The following is a 23,686-nucleotide window of genomic DNA, read 5'->3' on the forward strand; positions in this document are numbered from 1 at the left end:
ATCAGCGTCAGGAAAACGAGCCACATGTCCATACAGCCGCAGCTGACGCTCACGGACTATGCAGGTAACAAATCTCATCCGAGTCTCTCTCAGCAACCGCTCGTTGGACACAAAATCCGACCAGCGATAGCCAAGGATTCTCCGAAGAGACCTGGTACCAAAGGAATTAAGTCTCCGTCTCAGATCCTTGGTCAAAGTCCAAGTCTCGCACCCATAGAGCAAGACTGGAAGTACCAAGGACCTGGAAGACTCGGACTTTCGTCCTCCCGCACAGGTACCGGCAGCGCCACACCCCATGATCCAGTGAATCCATGACTCCCCAGGCCCGACCCAGACGTCTATTGACCTCCGGCTCACAACCTGCGGAGACATGAATATCACTGCCAAGGTAAGTGAATCTATCCACGACCTCAACATCCTCACCACAAACAGACACAGACAGGACAGCAGCATCCAAGATGTCACCGAAAGCCTGGATCTTTGTTTTGACCCAAGAAATCCATGTAATCCCAACGGCTCCGACTCCTCATTCAGCACCTCGAGGGCCCCCAAGAGGATGTCTAAAGTCTCCGCAAAGATGACTGCATCATCTGCAAAATCAAGGTCCGAGATCTTGACATTGCCAAACGATGCACCGCAACTTGATCTCTCCGACATCCTCCCAAAAATCCAGTCCATACAAGTGCTGAAAAGTGTGGGGGCAAGTACACATCCCTGACGAACTCCAGTAACAACTGGAAATAAGTCAGAGGCAGTACCACCACACTTCACAGCACTCTCAGTACCAGAGTAGAGTTCAGACATCAGATCGATCAGTTTCGGTGGCACCCCACGAAGACCAAGAATCCTCCAGAGGACATCCCGATTCACTGAATCGAACGCTTTACAGAGATCAACATAGGCTGCAAGCAGCCCCTGCCGAAACTCTCGTCTGCGTTCAGTGAGGACACGAAGAGCAAGGATACGGTCAATCGTTGACCTCTTTGGTGTAAAGCCTGACTGCTCTGGACGCTGGTGCTCAAGCAGATGGTGGCGAACCCTATCAAGAATTATCCGAGCAAAGACCTTGCCCGGCACTGAGAGCAACGTCACCCCTCGGTAGTTGTTGCAGTCTTGGCGATCACCCTTCCCTTTCCAGAGAGGGACAACAAGGCCCCTCTTCCAGTCAGTTGGGATGATGCCTGTGTTCCAGGCAGAGCACAAAACTGCATGCAACGACGCCAGTGCAGCATTTCCACCAGCCTTGAGAAGTTCAGCATGGATGCCACAGATCCCTGCAGCTTTGCCCCGTTTCAACTGGTTCACCGCAGCCCGTGTTTCCACAAGCGATGGTGGACCACAGTTGATTCGAGGGTCAGCAACAGGGATTGTAACACCCTTGACGTCCAACTCGACAGCTGGGGGATCAGCCTGGTACAACCGCTCAAAGTAACCGGCCCAGCGGGCCTTCACTTCAGACTCCTCTGTCAAGAGCCTACCACTCTCTGCTCGAACTGCAGTGCTCCGAGGGATGGGCTTGGATGAACGTAATGCGCGAATTCCCCTGTAAGCGGGACGAGAATCACCTGTCCACAGGTGATGCTCTACCCCCTCACAGATTCCTGGCACATAGGCCTCCTTGTCCACCCTCAGTGCACGTACAGTTTTACGCCTCAGCTCCCTGAACAGCTCAGCTCTGCCATTCAGCCTGGCCCTGCGACTCTGGTCAATGGTATCCAGTGTCCCTTGAGAGACAAAATTCTTCTTTGCCCTGCGGTGAACTCCAAGGCATCCACCGGCAACATCAAGGACGGTGGTCTTGGAGGTGCTCCACAACTCTTCAGGACCCCCTAAAGCACCCAGACCCCCCAAGTGTCCACTCAGCCTGTTCGCAAACTCCTCAGCTACTCTCTCATCCCTGAGCTTGGCAACATCCAGCCTAGGCTGGGATGGTACCATTCTCCAGGATTTAAGGTGCAGCTTTAGAGTTGCTACAACAAGCCTGTGGTCAGTATTGAGGAACTGAGCACTCCGGTAGACCCTGCAGTTCTGGATCATCCTCCAACGACCGTCAATGAGGACATGGTCAATCTCCTTTGCCACACCGCCAGCGTTGGAATACCAAGTCCAGCGATGAGCTTGATGGGCGCTGAAACCATGAACCAGCCACCCTAAGTCCATGACTTCTTGCAAAGTCAAGGAACTTAGTGCTATTCTGGTTCATAGTTCCTGACCCATGGGGACCAACACACACCTCATAACCATCCCTATCAGTTCCAGTCGATGCATTGAAATCCCCCAAGACTAGAAGTGTATCTCGTCTGGGGCACTGATCAACCACAGACTCGAGTGTGGCGTAGAATGCATCCTTCACGGTTAGATCACTCGCCTCAGTCGGAGCATAAATAGAGACCAGGGAAATGACACCTAAGGAGTGACGAATCCTTAATCTCATAATACGCTCGTTGACCGGTGTTACCTCAATTATCATTGGGGTCAGCTTATTAGACACAGCTACAGCAACTCCTTGGGTATGGTAACCATCAGAGCGACCAGACCAATAGTAGGTGTAACCACCCACCATTATCTCGCCGCAATCCGGTCTCCGAACCTCAGAGAGAGCTGCAATCCCGATGTCCAAACGCTTGAGCTCAGATGATAACAGAGACAGGTGATCATCCTCTCTTAGGGATAGGACATTCCAGGCACCCACCCGAAGGGACCGCCTCAGGTTAACCCAAGGAGACCGCCGTCTGGTGGACGACACCTCAAGCACCACTCCGACACACTCTCCCGCAATCTGACCCAGGGATGTTACCCCGTGGTTTCCTCCTATCAAAGATTGGGGGTCCCGAAGGCTTTGCCCCAATCCCATCATCCGGTGAGCTGCCCTGCGAAGGGAAGCTGCACAGGAGGTACTCCCACGGAGTGGGTTTTCAGATTTTTTTGCGTTTTTGCGTTTTGCGGAATGAAGGGTTTTACGGTGGCCGGAGTGCAAATCCTGCCACCAACCTCCTAATAAGAAGTAACCCAACTGCAGGAGGGCGTCCGCAGACACAGTTGGGCACTAGATATGGATGGCCGTTGGCTCACAAGGAGCTCCTCCGCCCTTTGACAGGTTTTGTTTTTAATCCTGCTGGGTGTCCATATCCAAACACCCCCCTCACCAGAAAACCTGGTGGGGGAGACGGTTTAGTCGCCGACAACCCGACCATGGAACAGGTTAGTACAGGTTTACATGGTACCTGTAGCAGGTCACAGATCGAACCTGACCTGACAAAGATTTTTGTCAAATCTTTTTTTTGTCAAACCTGACAAATTGTCAGGTGAGTAAACAGTATAACCTCAAAAACAAAATCATCTTGAGAAGAATTGTTTTCTGTTTCCTCTTGTTAAAAAACAAAGTATTTTGTATTTTTTCTCACTTCCTTCACACTTCATCCACTCTCACCCTCCCAACTAGTTTCCTGTTTAGATTTTTCCTCTTCTCCTTATTTTCGTCCTCTTCCACTTTCTATGTCTATTCCTTTTTGACTTCCTGGGACGATAATGGTGGTGGTTTCGGTGCGGGTGATTTTTCTCGGTGGTGAACTTGGAGAGAGTGATCCTTTTATGTCTAGCCGAGAGGGAAGAGAGCATTTGGGGTTTACACCCAATGAGACACCGCGTCCGGATTCAAAGGTGCCTCGGCACACGGATCCTCCCTTGAAGAACAAGACCTCGATGTGGTCCCACCGCCTCCTTCGATGACTTCGTATTTTGTTTGCAACATGAAGATGTTGCGTTGGATTCCTTGTTCAATTTGCAGGCATTTTTGTTCCATCTGCTTGGATGTCTGATCGATTTTCTCTTGTCTCTGTTTGTCTCTCCGTCGAGATTCATAAAAGCTCATTTCACCTACGAGTTCAGGCAGCTGCTGCTTCAGAACAGGTCGTGAAAGTGGGGATGTGCTTGCCCGAGACATACCTGCTGGAGGAGTACTTGGATTGACCCCGTATTCTGTCCGCAACATTGAGGCTTGCTGCTGCATTGGCTGTTCAATTCGCCGGCGTTTTTCAATGGATGACAGTCGTCTCTGTTCGATTTCTTTGCATAACAGTTCCATTCTGCATTGAGATTCCTGTTGTCTCTCTTCATGGGGGACTTTGAACACCTGGTGTTCCAGCACAGATGGTGTAAGTGGGGATTTATTTTCCTGAGATGTACCTGGTGGAGGGGTACTTGAATTGACTTCATACATGGTTGGTAAGACGAAGGTTTTGTCTTGGATTGCCTGTTCAACTTGCAGACATTTCTGTTCAATCTGTGTTTGTCTGTTTTTGTCTTTCTGAAAATCTTGCTGACGTCTCAATTCACATTGGAGTTTGCACAGTTCATCTTGTAGAACAGAAAGTTTAACTTCACTTGTGTTTTGCTGAGACGGACCTGGAAAAGAAACACTTGGATTGACTCCATATATTATTTGCAAGATGAAGGTTGCTTGTTTGATTGCTTTGTTCAACTCCAAGGCATTTCTGTTCGACCTCCATTTGTCTGTTTTTGTCTTTCTGTAAATCTTGCTGACTTCTCACTTCATCTTGGAGTTTCCACAGTTGATCATGCAGAACAGAACGTTTCACTTCACTTGTGATTTGCTGAGACGGACCTGGTTGAGAAATACTTGGATTGACTCCGTATTTTGTTTGCAAGATGAAGGTTGCTTGTTCGATTGCTTGTTCAATTTTCAGACAATGCTGTTCGATATTGGTTTGTCTTCTGTTGTCTTTCTGTAAATCTTGCTGACGTCTCACTTCATCTTGGAGTTTGCGCAGTTGATCTTCCAGAGCAGAACGTTTCACTGGGCTTGTGTTTTGCTGAGACGGACCTGGTCGAGGAGTACTTGGATTGACTCCATATGTTGTTTGCAATGTTAATGTTACCTCTTGGATTGTATGTTCAATTCTACGGCATTTTTTTCGTCTTTCTCTTTGATTTTCTCCTTCCTCAGTTCATGTTTCCGTAGAAGTTCATGATGTCTCCTTTCACCTTCGAGTTCGGACAGCTGATGTTTCAAAGCAGTTATTGTAAGTGGGGATGTGTTTGTCTGAGATGTACCTGGGAGAGGAGTACTTGGATTGTCTCCGCATTTTGTGAGCAACATTGAGGCTTTCTGTTGGATTTCCAGTTCAATTTGCTGGCGTATTTCGTCGGAGGACCGTGGTCTCTGTTCGGTTTCCTTGCACACCTGTTCCATTCTGTATTGAAATTCCAGTTGTCTTTCTTCACCTCGGAGTTTGGATTGGCGGTCATTCAGAGCAGCTGGTGTACCAGGGGATTTATTTGGTTGAGAGGGACCTGGTGGACAAAGAGTTGATGCAGAGTCTGAGGCTTTTTGAGAGATTGCCTGTTCAACTTGCAGGTGTTTTTGTCCGGTTCCCTGATGTCTCTGTTCGATTTCTTTGTGTTTCTCTTCCCTTTGATGGAGTTTGACTTCCTGGTTTCTTTGTTCGGATTGACTGTGTTTCCGTTCGATTTTCTGGCTCAGATGTTGAGCTTTCCAGAGTATCTGTTCAGCTTGTGGATGCTTCCCCTCAATTTGTTCGCGTTTCTGTTCGCGTTGTTTCGTGGTATTGTTGAGATGTACTCGGGTTGCAGGGTAATCTTGGACCGATTCCTGCTGGCTCCATCACCTATCCTGAAGGACCAAGCAATAAAAGGAATCCAAGTGTCAGGTGAGCAAATAGAAAAACATCAAAAACAAATTTCTCATCCAGATAAGAACTGTTTTCTGTTTCCTCTTGTTTAAAAAGGTAGTAAGAGGGTCATTAAGGGAGAAAAAGGAATTCTTCCAACCCACGGAAAACCACGCAAAACAGAAAGGAAGGGAAATGATAAATTTGACAAAATTCTTTTTGACAGGAAGACGAGGGGCTCGTGAGACAACTTCAATACTGTCTTGTCAAATGCATTTATTACGTACACTGATGCCGAACATACACAACGAAATAACTATTATAAACTAAACCCATTTAACCCTTTCGACAGATCCAAACCACGATCAATATTAATTGGTGTTTTTTGTCTGTCTCTCAAGGTTGTGGATGAGTTGTGACAAAACGTTGGTGGATGACTTGGTGATGTGACAAGAACAAGTCGATTCGATTTCTTCAAAAGACTTGTTTCAATTCGACCTTTCCTTCATTCCGAGTCCAACACGTCCCACTGTTATGTTCCTTTTCTCCATTCTCTCCTTGCATCCCTCATGTAATGTCTTTAATCACATCTCTGAGTTTAAAAGTTTTAAAATCCCAGTTTGTAATTCATGTTCGTGTTTCCATCAATCGTCCTTTTTTCACAACTTCAGTGCCAATTCACTCCACCTCCTTAAATCTACCTCCTCCTAACTCCTCACCTGTTATCCCCTCTCCTTACATCTCCCATCTTGCCCTCATCCTCCCTCAGCTCTGAGCACCTCGTCACTGTCTTCTACCTCAGTATAATCTCCTCCTCCGTTGTCCCAAACTGTGTGGTGTTCTAACATCTGTGGGCTCCATCCGAACCTCACAGATATCTCACTCTCTCAATCAGTACACTCATCATCACAGACATGCTCCTTCCTTCCTCTCAGAACACCTCCCCCTCTTCCCAAACCCTCAAATCTTCCCCTCTCCTCCACCTCTCCCATCGCCCTCCTGCACCTTGGCCGTGCCTGCTCTCATCTCCCCTCCCTCTCAAAGCAACCTTCACACTCTTCCCTCTCACCCTTCTCCCTCCAATCTTCCCCCTCACTTCCCCTTCCCAAACTTGCCCCTCCAAACATCCACAAAACTGCCTCTTTCCCCCACCCTCTCTCTTCCATATCATCACTCCACCTCCTCCAATCTCCAACTGCCCTCTGCCCCCTATTTTGTTGCTCCCCACTGTACCTCAACCCATCACCACCGAGCCTTTTCTCCTCATCCGTCCCTCTCCCCGAGCTCTTCTGCAATCCACCACACTCTTTCAATAGCTCTCCTCACCTCCCCCCCTTCCTCCCTCGTCCTACCCTCCACTCAAAACCTCCTCCCTCCCTTTTCCTTCAGAGTGTGGACCTCAAACATCCGGGTCCTTCCCTCAAACCAGACAGATCTTTCCATACAGGTTGTGACTGACAAACCAGACAGAATCTGCTTCACAGAAACTTTCCTCCTCCAAGATATCTCTGACTCCCAAGTATCTCTCCCTGGTTACTCCCTCCTCCAGTATAACAGATCTGAGCCTCATCCTGGTGGTGGAGTTGCTCTTCATCAAAGACGATTCCTCACTCACCATGCACTGCACCTTATCCCCCACACCCCCAAGAATACCTCTGGCTACAGCTTCCCCTTAACTCCCACCTCATGTTTCTATGGGTGTTGTGCCGTCCACCAAACAGTGATGACTCCATCTATACTTCACTATCCAAAAACATGGACCAACTTCCATCCTCTCCGTCCAAACTCTCTCTTCCTCACATGTGGTGACTTCAATTGTCATTATGCCAGTTGGCTCAGTGCGGGTCCCTCTCTCACCTGTCATGGCACTTCAGCAAAAGACTTCTGCGACTCATTGGGACTGACTCAATCGGTCCACTTCCCGACCCGGATCTCAACCAATGGTCCTCTCTCGATCTCTTCTGGATATGACTTTAACAAATCCCTGAAAATATCTGCTGCTCTTCCTTCGCTCCAATCGGTTCTTCTGACCACGTCCTTGTCAAAGTGGACATCTCTCTGGCTGTTGTCAGAGAACCACCTCAGCGCCGTCGAGTCTGGCATTCCACTCAAGCCGACTGGCAGGGTCTCCAAGCAGCCATCAAACTTATGGACTGGTCTCCCATCGCTAAGTTCACCAACATCAACTCATCCTGGGAATTCTTTCAAAGAAACTTGCTCTCTCTAATGCACAGACTTATCCCCTCTCGTATTCAGTTGTCCTCCCCATCCTCCCCCCATTGGTTCACTGAAGCTTGTGGCAAGGAAGTTTGTCCTGAAACAACTTGCCTTCACCTCATGGAAACCAAACTGAGGGTAATCTCAGTTCCTTCCATAAAGCTCGTAACAAGTGTGTATCCACCCTCAGGAGATCCAGAAAACACAATATTTCTCATCTCAAGTATGAACTTTCAAACCTCTCTCCCTCCTCCAAATCCTCATGGCGTCTAATCAAATCTGTTTCTGGTGTATGTTCCCCCTCCATGACCACAAATGGCCGCACTGCTGATACTGTTGCGGGCCGGGTGTCTGCTACGAGCACGACAGCTAGGTGGATCAGTCGGGTCGACTCAACCAAACACCCGGAATTTAGATCGTACCTTTCAGAAAACTCCGAGTGTACGGGTCCCTCACCGGACCGTGAATCGTCAATAATTCCACCACGTGCTGCAGGGTTATTTGCCAGACTTCAAAATACTGAGACCCACATGGCGAGCTACCGAGTATTCACACCCTCGACGGAACTCGCACAGGAAGAGCCGTATGCGCGTTCGACCCGTGCGTGACCCAAGAGGATGGTCACCGAGCTTCCGTCGGTCCCAAATGCACACCACTACGGCAACAATGGCGTTTCTAATTCCCCAACACGCACCGTGTTAATCCAATATCAGAAACACAAAAACGAGCTGATACATTTAACAAATAGGGTATTTATTAACAGAAGGTGGGGAAGGAGGGAAGAACGTCAGGGCAGAGTTATCACGACTAATAAGAGATGCAAGGCAAATAATGTACACCGAAGGCACTTAAAAATTTACTCCTAAAAGACGGGCCCACCGACAGACACACACACACAGATACTCAGAAGGACATGGACCTGTCCACCTCGTGTGGTTTGGATGACACAAGCGAACCAGGCCAGCGAGAGGCGATGATAGAACCAGGCACCAGCGAGAGGCGATGATAGAACCAGGCGCCAGCGAGAGGCGATGATAGAACCAGGCGCCAGTCAGCCGCAGTCAGCCTCCAGAGCTCCGCTCAGCGCTCGTCCCGACAACCAAACTCTCTCCACTGCACCTCGTACACCATACTCTGCATCCCAAACTGTCGAGAAGGCAGGAGGTTTCTCTGCCACTTCTCCAAGTCTTTGAGTTGAACGTCAAAGCGAGGGCTGATAACTCCACACTTGTCCAACCTGCCCGTCAGATTGACCACAACCTTGCCTGATCGATGGTCATCAACTATCTAAACTGATCGATATGCAGGCATCTCTGTTCGACTTGTGAGCGTCTCTGTTCGATATGCGGGTGTCTCTGTTCGATATGCAGGGGTCTCTGTTCGATATGCAGAGGTCTCTGTTCGATATACAGGTGTCTCTGTTCGATATGCAGGAGTCTGTTCGATATACAGGTGTCTCTGTTCGATATGCAGGAGTTTCTGTTCGATATACATACATCTTGATTTCCTGGTGTTTCCCTTCCCTTTGCTGGAGTTTGACTTCCTGATTTCTTTGTTCAGCTCAGAGTAAAACTTGATCGTGTTTTCCTTGGTTTTACTGTCTGTGATGTTGTTGTTGACTGTTGAGCTTGCGGGAGTATCTGTTCAGCTTGAGGATGTCTCCTCTCAATTTGTTCGTGTTTCTGTTCGTGTTGTCTCCTGATCGGTTCAGTCCGTAGTGCAAATTGCTGGTGTTTCAGAACATGTTGGATAACTGGGACTTAGTTTTGTTGAGATGCAATTCGGTTGTGGGGTAATCTTCATCTGATTCCTGCTGACTCCATCACCTATCCTGAAGGACCAAGCAAGAAAAAGAAGCGTCAGGTGAGGAAACAGGAAAACATCAAAAAAAGACTTCTCATCTTGAGAAGAAACATCATTTTTTCTGTTTCCTCTTGGAAAAAAACAAAGCAGTTGTGTTGATTCGCACTTCCTCCACACATCACCCACTCTCCCTCTCCCCTAACCTCGTTTACTTTTTAGATTCTTCCTCTTCTTGTTATTCTTTTCGTCTTCTTCCCCCTATTTATATTATTTATTTCTTTTTGACTTCAAGGGAAGACATTGGAAGTGGTTTCAGTGAGGGTGATTTTTTCGGTGGTGAACTTGGACAGGGTGATCCTTTTATGTCTGGTTGAGAGGGAAGAGAGCATTTGGGGTTTACACCCAACGAGACACCGCATCCTGATTCAAAGGTGTCTCGGCACACGGATCCTCCCTTGAAGAACAAGTCCTCGATGCGGTCCCAGCGCCTCCTTCGATGACTTCGTATTTTGTTTTCACGAAGATGTTGTGTTGGATTCCTTGTTCAATTTGCAGGTATTTTTGTTCCATCTTCTTGGATGTCTGATCGATTTTCTCTTGTCTCTGTTCGTCTCTCGGTAGAGATTCATGAAAGCTCATTTCACCTCCGAATTCAGGCAGCAGGTGTTTCAGAACAGGTCGTGTCAGTGGGGATGTGTTTGTCCGAGACAGACCTGCTGGAGGAGGACTTGGATTGACTCCATATTTTGTGTGCAACATTGAGGTTTTCTGTTGGATCTCCTGTTCAATTCGCCGGCGTTTTTCAATGGAGGACTGTCGTCTCTGTTCGATTTCCTTACATATCACTTCCATTTTGCATTGAGATTCCTGTTGTCTCTCTTCATGAGGAACTTTGGACACCTGGTGTTCCAGCACAGATGGTGTCAGTGGTGATTTATTTTCCTGAGATGTACCTGGTGGAGGGGTACTTGGATTGACTTCATACACGGTTGGCAAGACGAAAGTTTTGTCTTGGATTGCCTGTCCAATTTGCAGACATTTTTTTTCGATGTGTGTTTGTCTGTTTTTCTCCATCTGTAATTGTTGCTGACGTTTCAATTCACATTGGAGTTTGCACAGGTGATCTTCCATAACAGAAAGTTTAACTTCGCTTGTGTTTTGTTGAGACGGAGCTGGAAGAGAAATACTTGGATTCACTCCGTATTTTGTTTGCAAGATGAAGGTTGCTTGTTTGATTGCTTGTTCAACTCCAAGATATTTCTGTTCGTTCTCCATTTGTCTGTTTTTGTCTGCCTGTACATCTTCCTGACGTCTCACTTCATCTTGGAGTTTGTACAGTTGATCTTCAAGAACAGAAAGTTTCACTTCGCTTTTGTGTTGCTGAGACGGACCTGGTTGAGAAATACTTGGATTGACTCCGTATATCGTTTGCAAGATGAAGGTTGCTTGTTTGATTGCTTGTTCAACTCCATGGCATTTTGTTTCGATCTGCGTAGGTCTGTCTTTGTCTTTGTGTAACTGTTGCTGACGTCTCACTTCATCTTGAAGTTTGCGCAGTTGATCTTCCAGAACAGAAAGTTTAACTTGGCTTGTGTTTTGCTGAGACGGACCTGGGAGAGAAATACTTGGGTTGACTCCATATTTTGCCCGCAAGACGACGGTTGTCTCTTGGATTGCTTGTTCAATTCTACGGCATTTTTTTTCGTCTTTCTGTTTGATTTTCTCTTTTCTCAGTTCGTCTCTCCGTAGAAGTTCATGATATTTCCTTCCACCTTCGAGTTTCGACAGCTGTTCTTTCAAAGCAATTGTTGTACGTGGGGATGTGTTTGTCTGAGACGTACCTGGAAGAGGAGTACTTGTATTGACTCCATATTCCGTCGACAAAATTGATACTTTGTTTAGGAGTGCCTGTTCAATATGCCGGCGTGTTTCAGCCGACCTCTGTTCGGTTTCCTTGCTTATCTTTTCCATTCTGCATTGAAATTCCAGTTGTCTTTCTTCACCTCGGAGTTTAGATTGCTGCTCATTCAGAGCAGGTGGTGTACCTGGCGATTTATTTGTCTCAGAGGCACCTGGTGGAGAAAGAGTTGGTGCAAAGTCTGAGGCTTTTCGAGAGATTGCCTGTTCAACTTGCAGGTGTTTTTGTCCGGTTCCCTGATGTCTCTGTTCGATTTCTTGGTGTTTCCCTTCCCTTTGTTGGAATTTGACTTCCTGGTTTCTTTATTCAGCTCAGAGTAAAACTTGATCGTGTTTTCGTTGGTTTCACTGTCTATGGTGGTGATGTTGACTGTTGAGGTTTCCGGAGTATCCGTTCTGCTTGTGGATGTTCGCCTCAATTTGTTCACATTTCTGTTTGTGTTGTTCGTGGTTTTGTTGAGATGTACTCGGGTTGCAGGGAAATCTTTGACCGATTCCTGCTGGCTCCATCACCTATCCTGAAGGACCAAGCAATAAAAGGAATCCAAGTATCAGGTGAGTAAACAAAAAAAACCTCAAAAACTAATTTCTCATCCAGATAAGAACTGTTTTCTGGTTCCTCTTGTTTAGAAAAGGTAGTGAGAGGGTCATAAAGGGATAAAAAGGAATTCTGCCAACTCACGGAAAACCACGTCAAACAGAAAGGAAGGGAAATGATAAATTAGACAAAAATATTTTTGGCAGGAAGACGAGGGACTCGCGAGACAACATCATTACTGCCTTGTCACATACATTTATTACGTACACTGATGCTGAACATACACTACGAAATAACTATTATAAACTAAACCCATTTAACCCTTACGACAGATCCATACCACGATCAATATTAATTGATGTTTTTTGTCTGTCTCTCGAGGTTGTGGATGAGTTGTGACAAAACTTGGTGGATGACTTGGTTATGTGACAAGAACAAGTCGATTCAGGTTCAGGACCGAATTCAGATCCGGCCGATCAGTGGGATACAAAACGGAACCTGTTCAGCCTGGCGGAGGTGTACCCTCTCCCGAGTGCCATGAAACCTTGTTTGTTGTTGTTTTGTTTCTGTTCCTCCATCCTATACAAGGACACACAAGGAAATTAGATGTAGGTGGAGGCCATTCGGTCCATCATGCCTGTGCCACACCAACACCAACCAATTTATCAACACCGGATTCAAAGTGACGGTGGCGGTTCCTTTTCAGGGTCTCTACCGATTTTCTCAAACATAAGTTTTCTGGTCGTTTTTTTACTGTCATTTTGTTATCTCTGTGTTTACTGTGTATTTGTAGTTCGGTCTTGTGTTAAAACTTGTGATAATTGTTGAGTTTTCATCTAGTGTTTCCTTGAGGCCGACCCTTCTCCCCGTTTGTGCACGTGATCGTGTTTATTGTATTTTGTCCTTGTTAACATCAGTTTATATTTTCTCCCTTCTCCCTCCGATCCCCCTCAACTTTACCCTGTTTCATGTCTCAAAAAATCAAAAACTATTTTTAAAACACAAAAACAAATACCTTTTCCCTCACATTTTTACCCGACATAACCACGTGACTTCCCATACCGACTCTTCTTCCTCCTTTTTCTGCCGATATATCCATCGTATACTTTTTCCGACGCACATTCACAATTCACCTTCATAATTTTATGTTCAACATTTCCTTCACCTCATCTTTAAAAAAACAACAACAAATTCTACATTATTTTAACCTCTCACGTGACACCACCCAAAACCACGTGTTTCCACTACAACCTCTTCTTCTTCTTCCTCCTGTAACTTTCCTCGAACGACCAACTTCCTTCTGTGTTTGCAGATCCAAAATCACCAAACACCGACACGATTTTTCATCAACCTTTCGATTTCACAATCAGACGTAATCTTTGTTAAAAAAAACAAAAACACCGTCTCTTGAAATGTTACAACTTCCCCTTTCACACGGGTGGTTCTCATTATTGTATCATCACTCACGACTCTTCTTCTTCTTCTTCTTCTTCTTCTTCTTCTTCTTCTTCATCTTCTTCTTCTTCTTCTTCTTCTTCTTCAACAGGCTGTTTTCAATTCGACCTTTCCGTCATCCCGTATCTAAAACGTCCCAATCTTACAAAACGTTTCTTTTCTCCATTCTCTTAATTCTCCTTTTTTACATCCTTCACGTAATGTCGAAAAAATCCCAGTTTACAAAGTGTGTTCGTGTTCCATCAATCTTCCCTTTTTTTTTTTCCAACTTCAGTGCCAATTCACTCCACCTCCTTAAATCTACCTCCTCCTAACCCCTCACCTGTTATACCCTCTTCTTACGTCTCCCATCTTTCCCCTCATCCTCCCTCTGCGCTTGACGCCTCCTCACTGTCTTCCACCTCATCAGTATTAGCTCCTCCTCCGTTGTCCCAAACTGTGTAGATCTCAAACATCTGGGGCCTTTGCTCAAACCTGACAGTTCTTTCCATACAGGTTGTCACTGACAAACCAGACATAATCTGCTTCACAGAAACTTTTCTCCTCCAAGATATCTCTGACTCCCTCGTATCTCTCCCTGGTTACTCCCTCCTCTGGTATGACAGACCTGAGCCTCATCCTGGCGTGGAGTTGCTCTTCATCAAAGACGATTCCTCACTCACCATGCACTGCACTTTCTCCCCCACACCCCCAAGAATACCTCTGGCTGCGGCTTCCCCATCACTCCCACCTCATGTTTATATGTGTGTTGTGCCGTCCACCAAACAGTGATGACTCCATTTGCCCCTCACCATCCGAAAACATGGACCAACTTCTATCCTCTCATCCAAACTCTCTCTTCCTCACATGTGGTGACTTCAATTGGCATCTTGTCAGTTGGCTTGTTGTCGGTACCTCTCTCACCTGAAGCAAAAGACTTCTGCGACTCTTTGGATCTGACTCAATCGGTCAACTTCCCGACCCGGATCTCAACCATGGTCCTCCATCTCTTCTGGATCTGAATTTGACAAATTTCCCTTAAAATATCTGCTGTTTTTCCTCCGCTCCAATCGGTTCTTGTGACCACGCCCTTGTCAAAGTGGACATCTCTCTCGCTATTATCAGAGAACCACCCCACTGCCGTCGAGTGTGGCATTTCACTCAAGCCGACTGGCAGAGTCTCCAAGCAACCATCAAACTTCGAGACTGGTCTCGTATCTCTACTTCCTCCAACATCAACTCATCCTGGGAATTCTTTCAAAGAAACTTGCTCTCTCTAATGCAAAGACTTATCACATCTCGTATTCAGTTGTCCTCCCCTTCCACCTGCCCATGGTTCACTGAAGCTTGTGGCAAGGCAGTTGTCCTGAAAAAACTTACCTTCACCTCATGGAAAGCAAACCCAACTGAGGGTAATCTCAGTTACTTCCAAAAAGCTCGGAACGAGTGTGTATCTTCCCTCAGTAGAGCCAGAAAACAACATCTTTATAATCTCAAGTATGAACTTTCAAACCTCTCTCCCTCCTCCAAATCCTCGTGGCATCTAATCAAATCTGTTTCTGGTGTATGTTCCCCATTCCATGACCACAAAAGGCTGCACTGCTGATACCACATGTGAAAAGGCTGAATGCCTCAGATCTGTGTTTGCTTCCTTTCTTGTGTCCGAAAAGGCTGGAGTTCCTTTCATGTGTCCAAACCAATCGCTTTCCGTACCCACCTGACCCAGTCACATCCAGGTGTCCCTGGACTATGCGTCCTTTTCTCCTGACAAGGTGGAGATTTGCTGTCATACCTCGACTCATATTCGACAACTGGTCCAGATGGCATCAGCCCACCTGTCCTCAATACCTGCTCCTCTGCTCTTGCTCACCCTCTTTCTGTTCTATTCACCCTCTCATTTGCCCAAGGTCACCTGCCATCTGCTTGAAAATTAGAAAACATTTCTGCCCTGCATAAAAAGGTGAAAAAACAGATCCCTGCAACTACAGACCAATCAGCCTTCTACCAATCATCAACAAAGTTATGGAATCCATCATCGCTTCAAGCATTAAATCCTTCCTCTTCTCCAATGGCTTGATTTCCGACCATCAATTTGGTTTCAGACCAGGTCACTCTACCCTGGATATGATGCTTCTGCTCTCCCATCAATTGATGGAGGTCCTCAATGCCAGACATGAAATCAGAGCCATGTCCAGACATATTGTGTGCTTTTGACACGGTCTGGCAAAATGCCCTGCTCACGAAACTCTCTTTCCATGGTATCCAAGGCCATCTCCACTCATTGCTTGCAGACTTCCTCTCCTGTCGCAGTCAACGTGTGGCCCGAAATGGAGTTCAATCATCCCCTCTTCCTGTCCAGGCCGGAGTTCCTCAAGGTAGCGTTCTGCACACTGTTCTTTTTCTGGTTTTCATCACTGATCTCTCTAACTCTCTGGAAAATCCTCTTTATCTCTTTACTGATGACTCCACCCTCTACCGTACCATCTGTCACCCTAAGATCGGCAAGCAGCAGCTTCTTTACTCTGTAGATCTGGATAAAACCACAAACTGGTCCAACACGTGGATCATGTCTTTCAATCCAGACAAATCTCACACTCTCACTCTGTCTCTCCGAACGGACCGTATTTAAACCCCCCACCCCCATCTACTTTCTCAACAATCTTCTTGAAGAAGTCCTTTTATTCAAGCTTCTGGGTCTCACTGTCTGCCATGATCTCTCCTGGGAAAGCCACATTTTCAAGCTGGTCTCCAAAGCCAGTCGCCAACTCGGCATCTTCCATCATGCAAAGTCCTTCCCTGGCACACCTGAGCTCCTGACCATTTAGAAAGACCACATCCTGTACAGAGTGCTGCCATAGCAGTCTTCTGGGCTATTGGGAACAATACTGGAGGGGTCACAACTCTGACACAGGATACTAAAATGGCTCAATCATCCCAGCAAGCTGGTACTCATTCTACCACCTCACAAGGATGACAGGCCCACCAGGTATTAATTCAATGGCCAAGTGGGATTTGAACTCAGGACCCTACGATCCCAAACCCACCAGCTTCACCATGAAGCCAACACGAAGCATCCAAAACAATACGAAGCACGATTTTTCAGAAAGTTGTGGACGGATTCAGAGAAAAAAACGAGGTGTATGAGTTGAGGAGGTGAAAAGAAAACGCCGAACGGATTCGATTTTGGTTCAGGTCATTTGGCTGAGATGTACCTGGTGGTGGAGGAGCAGTTTGATTGACCCTGTATGTTGTACACAAATCGAAGGCGAGCTGATGGATCTCTGGTCCAAATCGCAGGGGTCTCTGTTCGACATTCAGGAGTGTCTCACTTCCTCCACACATCACCCACTCTCCCCCTCCATCAACCTTGTTTACTTTTTCGATTCTTCCTCTTCTCCTTATTCTTTTCCTCCTCTTCCCCTTTCCATGTCTATATATATATATATATATATATATATATATATATATATATATATATATATATATATATATATATATATATATATATATATATTTTGACTTCCTGGGTAGATATTGGTGGTGGTTTCGGTGAGAGTGATTCTTTCGGTGGTGAACTTGGAGAAGGTGATCCTTTTCCGTCTGGTTGAGAGGGAAGAGAACATTTGGGGTTTCCACCCAATGAGACACCGAGTCCTGATTCAAAGGTGATTCGGCACTCGGAACACAGTTCCTCGATTGAGGAACAAGACCTCGATACGGTCCCAGCGTCAACTTCGATGACTTCATATTTTGTTTTCACGAAGATGTTGTGTTGGATTCCTTGTTCAATTTGCAGGCATTTTTGTTCCATCTGCTTGGATGTCTGATCGATTTTCTCTTGTCTCTGTTCGTCTCTCCGTAGAGATTCATGAAAGCTCATTTCACCTCCGCATTCAGGTCGCTGGTGTTTCAGAACAGGTAGTGAAAGTGGGGATGTGTTTGTCCAAGACGTACCTGCGAGAGGAGTACCTGGATTGACCCCATATTCTGAACGCAACATTGAGGTTTTCTGTTTCATTGCCTGTCCAATTCGCCGACGTTTTTCAATGGAGGACTGTGATCTCTGTTCGGTTTCCTTAGATATCAGTTCCATTCTGCATTGAGATTTCTGATGTCTCCTTTCATCGTTGAGTTTTGAGAGCTGGCTCTGCAGAACAGATATTGTGATTGAGGATGTGTTTGCCTGCGACATTCCTGGTGGAGGAGGACTTGGAATGACCCCATATTTTGTGAGCAAATTGAGGTTTTCTCTTGGATTTCCTGTTCAATTTCCTGGCGTTGTTCATCGGAGGATTGTGGTGTCTCTGTTCAGCTTCCTTGATTATCAGTTCCATTGTCTGTTGAAATTTCTGATGTCTCTCAATACCTTTGAGTTTGGATAGCTGGTGTTGCAGAACAGATATTGTGATCGAGGAGGTGTTTCCCTGAGACGGACCTGGTGGAGGAGGACTTGGATTGTCTCCGCATTTTGCGAGCAACATTTAGGCTTTCTGTTGGATTGCCTGTTCAATTTGCCGGCGTCTTTCGTCGGAGGACCGTGGTCTCTGTTCGGTTTCCTTGCTCATCTGTTCCATTCTGCGTTGAGTTTCCTGTTGTCTCTCTTCACCTCGGAGTATGGACAGCTGGTGATTCAGAGCAGGTAGTGCACCTGGCGGTTGAGTTGGCTGAGAGGCACCTGGTAGAGAAAGAGTTGTTGCAAAGTCTGAGGCTTTTTGAGAGATTGCCTGTTCAGATTGATCGTGTTTATGTTCAATTTTCTGGCTGCAGCTTTGAGCTTGAGAGAGTATGTGTTCAGCCTATGGATGTCTCCCCTCAATGTTCATGTGTCTGTTTGTGTTGTTCGCTTATCGGTTCAGTGCGTAGTAGAGCTTTCTGGAGGTTCAGAACATGTTGGATGACTGGGACTTGGTTTTGTTGAGATGTACTCGGGTTGCAGGGTAATCTTGGACCGATTCCTGCTGGCTCCATCACCTCTCCTGAAGGACCAAGCAATTAAAGGTAATTAAAGGTGTCAGGTGAGTAAACAAAATAACATCAAAAACAAATTTCTCATCGAGATAAGAACTGTTTTGTCGTTCCTGTTTTAAAAAAGTAGTAAGAGGGTTATAAATGGATAAAAAGGTATTCTGCCACACCACGGAAAACAAAGTGAAACAGAAAGGAAGGGAAATGATAAATTAGACAAAAGTATTGTTGCGGTTTCCGGAACCGCATCCCTCCAAAGCGATGGCATCAACCATACAGTGGTCCCCAGACAGTTATTTCATGAATTTTCGGACAGGTAGTCCCTTCCCTCTTGTCTCATGGGACAAACGACACAATGTGCGTTGTGTCGATCTCATCGATTGGCGTGATTATATCTCTAACTTTATTCCTACTCTTTGTCTCTATTCCTGAGGTTAATCCAAGCCACGGAATCGGTGGAATCGGTGGGGAGAGCGGCAGCAGTGGCGAGTTGGGGAGAGAGTCAAGTCGGAGCCGGAGAGAAGTCTCCAGCCGGATCGCCGTTGAAGGCGTTGTTCGAGGCGTCATAGGAGTCGAAAGTTGAGTTGGGGAGCTGGTGGAGTCCAGACGAGTGCGGGCAGAGACATCGAGGGTCGCCCAGCGAGTCACCAAGAGGGTGGCAGGTAGCCTGCTCGGTCTCCCGGAGCCCCTGCGGTCATCCCGGCTCCGAGCAATTATAAGGGCTTACGAGCCCGGTGCTTTCCTTTCTTTCTTTCTTGGGGTTTTTGCATGAAAGTCTGTGGCGCCTTGTCTCCCAAGTAGAACTGACTAAGTGCATGTAGATAATAAATAGACATCGGCTGTAGGTCTTTTTGCTCATGTCTTGTCCCCAACCCCATTCACTGCTTACGTGCCTGCATTGAAAATAAATATCCCCTTTGTTATCCCTGCTGACCCTGCCCTGCTTCACCACCCGCTTTTGACTCCGCCTTTCTCCACCCACATCATTAATATTCATGACCGAATAGCCCAATCGTACAGAATCTTCCATGTCACATGACCACTCAAGTCAGTTGTGCATAAACCTAAATCTTATGATTACGAGCTGGCTCTTTAACTCCGTGCAGCTAAAACCATGGAGGCTGTCACATTTTACGTCTTTTTCAACTTGTTCAGTGAAGATTCAGTTTGGGGATGTTGAAAAGAAGAAGAAACAGGGAAATGAGTAACTGAGCACTGAGATAAGAGTTTGGATTGTTTTCCTGATGCTGTTGTTGTTGGTTGTTGGGTTGTTTTCTGAATAAAGATGGAGAGATATGTTGTTTGTATTTTTGAGGGAGGATGGAAAATGGATTGAGCTGAGGGATCAAAAGGAACAATACCTGGGATAAAAGGAGTGAAAACGAGGAAAAAAAAACAGAGGGAAATCACACTCCAACTATCACCAGTAGGCCCGACTTCACTCGGGACACAAATTAAACGATTCAACACAGCAGGATATGGTTTGGGACAGAAAAAATGATGAAAAACAAATTGACGAAAAACAAGAAGAGCAAAACAGGAATAACTAGAGGGGGAAAACTTGGTCGAGTGCAAAACCTCCGCCGCCAATACTGCTGGGTCACTTAAGTGAACCTGATATCCTCTTCATTGTAGGTCAAAACGGATTAGACTCTACTGAACCACGATTGAATAAACTAAACTAGATCGACGAGCATGCAGAAATGCCCAAAAAAAAAATCGAAATTTTTTGAAAAAAAAGTTGCAAAATTTGTTTTTTTTTTCCTCTCACAAATTTTTTTTGGGGGGGGGTTGGAAATAACTTAAAACATGTAGAAATGCAAAAACAAAAATTCAAATATTTTTTCAAAATGGCCACCATAGCTGCCATATTGGACTTTGTACCAAGTCCAAAATCTAATGGCATGATCCTTGGACCATACCTAATCCCCCCACCAAATTTCGTCGAAATCCGTACAGGAGTTTTTCCGTAATACTGTTCACAAACAAACAAACAAACAGACAGGGGTAAAAACAGTAACCTCCGTCCATCTTCGATGGCGGAGGTTAACAGGAGGAGGAGCACTCGGGAGAGTGCAAAACCTCCGCCGCCAATACTGCTGGGTCGCTCAAGTGAACCTTATATCTTATTCATTAAATATGATGTCAACAGTGCTGACAGAGTTATAGTTCTTTTCTCCAATAGTTCTCTATCCTGCACACAAACAAACAGTCAGAAAGTGGTGAAAACATAACCTCCTTCACCTTCGGTGGTGGAGGTAAGAATCTACCGATGTAAAACACAGTGTGTATTTGTCTGACCCCCTTCATAAGGACCATTTCAGAATGGACTTAAAGGAAAAAATTTCACACAACTGTGTGTTCACTCACGTCTATTTTTCAGGACAAACAAAACTTGAAAAACATTTTTCATAAAAGAGGAATTACGTCTCTTCTTTTGGAATTGTAGACAGTGACTAACAAACGGGCCTCGTGGGCGAAGTGCAGAAACTTTAAAATAAATAAATAAACACAACGCACAAGGAGGTTAAAATCGCTGCACGTACACACACTGAGTAAAACGAGTGCTCATTTACATCAGCAGAGTGTCTTTTAAATAAAGATGATAGAAACACACCTGACGCTAGGCCGAGGCTTCAGATTCTGGCATGCTCAAGAGGCTGTGAGGTCAAAACGAAACATCCCAGAAGATTTAAAAATGAAAAAAAAGTCCGATCACATTTGTTCATGTGGTGTTTTGAAATAACGTGAAGTGTGTTAAAATAAATTGATACATAATGTCTTCCAGTCTCCTTGAAGATTTCGAATAAAATAATTCCAACCTGATATTTTTGACGGGTTTTTATCCTCTTGCCGATCCGTCGTCTCTGTGCACCGAACCCCGAACCAGAAGATGAACACTCATGGGGATGAGTTGCGACCTCTGCTGCATCGTCGTGGATCTACTTACAGACAGGAGATGGTTAATTACACAGAATACCTCGTTTCGACCACTGCTGCATAGTGGTGGAGCAAAGTGTACTTGCCAAGGCACGTGAGTCAGCAATATCACCCAAACTTAAACAGAATAAGTAAAGGGAAATTTTGATCGTGTGAATCAAATGCTTGAGGAGATCCAATGGATGGATCACCTTGCTTACGTGAGCTGTCGTGAATCTTGGAGCTTTTTCAGGCAGCATTTCAAACAGAATGTGGAAGGATGCATTCCAAATCCCGTAGCCTCGTCTCAGAAGGGTATCTGGAGAAACCCCGACATCTCCAGGGAAGCCGTGGCACAGTGACGCAAAAAGGCACAAGGCATGCAGAAGGTACACGACTAATGACGGTGTGTTACACTTTGAAAGATACACCGAGGAAGGAAACAAATCACGGCGCCTGACTCGACAAAACTACCAAGAGGACGAATCAAGCTGAGCTCGGAATCTGAGTTCAAATCGCAATGGTGCAGACCCCTGTGGAAAGTTATCTGGAACAGATGGTGAGAAAGCAGACATATTGAACGGCTTCTTCAGCAGTGTATTCACACATGATGACCTGGGTAATGTACCCATAATGGAGCAGCACTTTCAAGGCCCTGAGTTGGGTGCTGTCGCAAACATCACAGAGACGGTTAGAAAAAATCTTCGGGCCCGGAAGAGCTCAAAGTTCGCAGGACGGACTGTATTCATCCAAGATGGTTGAAAGAGAGAGAGAGCGAGCTCATGTCATTGCAGAACCTCCACTGATGATCTTCCAAAAGTCTCTCGATGAAGAGGTTCTTCCACAGGATTGGGAAATGGCGACTCCCTATCACACCCATTCAAAAGACAGGAAGCAAGCTCCTGAGAACTACCGCCCTGGAAGTTTGACATCAGTGGTTGGTAAAGTGCTGAAAGGGGGGGGGGAGGGGGGTACAATCAGAGATGGCAGAGCAACACAACTGAAGACCCACAACCTCTTCACAGACGATCAGCATGGTTTTCCAGCCGAGAAGATCGTGCACATCACAAGTGCCACGTGTTTACGAGGGACATGCAGTGGATATTTTCCGTTTAGACTTTGGCAAAACGTTTGATGCTGTTTCCACACAAGACACTGTTAATGGAGATTGCATCACATGGCATCAGAGAACAACTCCTTCCTCGGATTGGAGCATTCCTTACAAGAAGGCTTCAAAGAGTTACGATACACGGAGTGAGCTTAAGATGGAGTCCTGTAAAAGGTGGTCTTCCACGGGGTCGTGTACTCAGACCCCTTTTGTTTCTAATATATATTAACGATCGGCCACAATTGATCAAGAACTTTGTGTACATTTTTGGTGATGACACGAAAATGATGGGTCCAGTTAACAATCAGGATCAAGCAGACACGCTTCAAGGTGATTTAAACAAGACGCAGGAATGGTCCACCACCTGGAAACTCCCCTTCAATGAAACCAAACTCAAGGTCCTGCATGTTGGAAGGTAAAACAGTAAGAGTGGGAACCACACGAGTGACGTCACTATTCAGGATGTCCAAACAGAGAAAAACCTTGGTGTTGTGATTGATGACGGACTTCACTTTCATCAGGATATCTTAAAATCCATTCTCAAGGATAATCAGACGCTCGGGATCATGAAAAGGACATTCTCACACTGAACAATGAACGGCCACTCGGAAGAGCGCACACCTCCGCCAGGCTGAACAGCTCACCTTTTATATCACACAGGGAGGGCGTACCTGGATCCGGATCTGAACCAAAATTGAATCAATTTGTCCTCGTCACACACACAACGTGTCCACTACATTTAGTCTGAATCCGTTCACAACGTTTTGAGATATCCTGTTCATAGACAACCAAAGAGGGGTGAAAACATAACCTGTAACACAGGCTCGATGGGCCAAATGTCCTCTTCCTTCATGAAAGTCCCTTCCAATCCTTGTGTCCCGCCGTCATCACTCTTATTATTTACAATCACACAAGGATACACACAATGAACTTACACTGGACCTTGCATTAATGAGGCCCGATTTCTCGGATTCCCGCCAAAACGCAGACTGACCCGATCATTGCCGCTTCGACTGAAAACTCTTCTCCACTTGTCATGTCTCCACCGTTCAATACTTCAAACATCGACATCACACCCGTCAGTATGAATCACTCAACGGTTTTTAAACATGAAGTTTAAACCGACGAACTCAC

At 45.9% G+C, this 23,686-nt stretch overlaps 2 protein-coding genes across 8 annotated transcripts in view; both read right to left on the reverse strand.

The window, feature by feature from the left end:
* Window positions 1-23,686, reverse strand: part of LOC147006667 (uncharacterized) — a 65,264-nt gene that overhangs the window by 40,948 nt on the left and 630 nt on the right. The window contains exons 1-3 of one of the 6 annotated variants that reach the window (XR_015054660.1): window positions 23,547-23,663; window positions 21,666-21,763; window positions 21,348-21,467 (exon numbers count right to left, since the gene is read on the reverse strand). The gene's annotated coding sequence lies outside the window, so the exon portion shown is untranslated. Of the gene's footprint in view, window positions 1-21,347; window positions 21,468-21,656; window positions 21,992-23,546; window positions 23,664-23,686 lie in introns of those variants that run through there. The other 5 variants (XR_015054666.1, XR_015054654.1, XR_015054663.1 and 2 more) reach the window with 5 other exon arrangements.
* Window positions 8,341-16,946, reverse strand: LOC147006668 (uncharacterized). 2 transcript variants are annotated; one of them, XM_085868246.1, is made up of 2 exons: window positions 16,773-16,946; window positions 8,341-12,106 (listed from the first exon to the last, which is right to left on the reverse strand). In XM_085868246.1, the coding sequence occupies exon 2, from the start codon at window positions 11,640-11,642 to the stop codon at window positions 10,068-10,070; it is 1,575 nt and encodes a 524-aa protein (XP_085724372.1). In that variant the 5' UTR covers window positions 11,643-12,106; window positions 16,773-16,946; the 3' UTR covers window positions 8,341-10,067. The 2 variants fall into 2 exon arrangements, with proteins under 2 accessions (XP_085724372.1, XP_085724371.1); XM_085868245.1 differs by lacking the exon at window positions 16,773-16,946 and adding an exon at window positions 12,625-15,913.

This window comes from Eptatretus burgeri, unplaced genomic scaffold (assembly GCF_056783735.1).
Source record: "Eptatretus burgeri isolate ZD-2024b unplaced genomic scaffold, Ebu_testis_v1 Ebu_testis_scaffold_3157, whole genome shotgun sequence".
Lineage (NCBI taxonomy): Eukaryota > Metazoa > Chordata > Myxini > Myxiniformes > Myxinidae > Eptatretus > Eptatretus burgeri.

Bases quoted from the DNA above. Each gene is read 5' to 3' on its own strand.
- LOC147006668 (XM_085868246.1), bottom strand. From the start codon at position 11,642: ATGGAAAAGATAAGCAAGGAAACCGAACAGAGGTCGGCTGAAACACGC.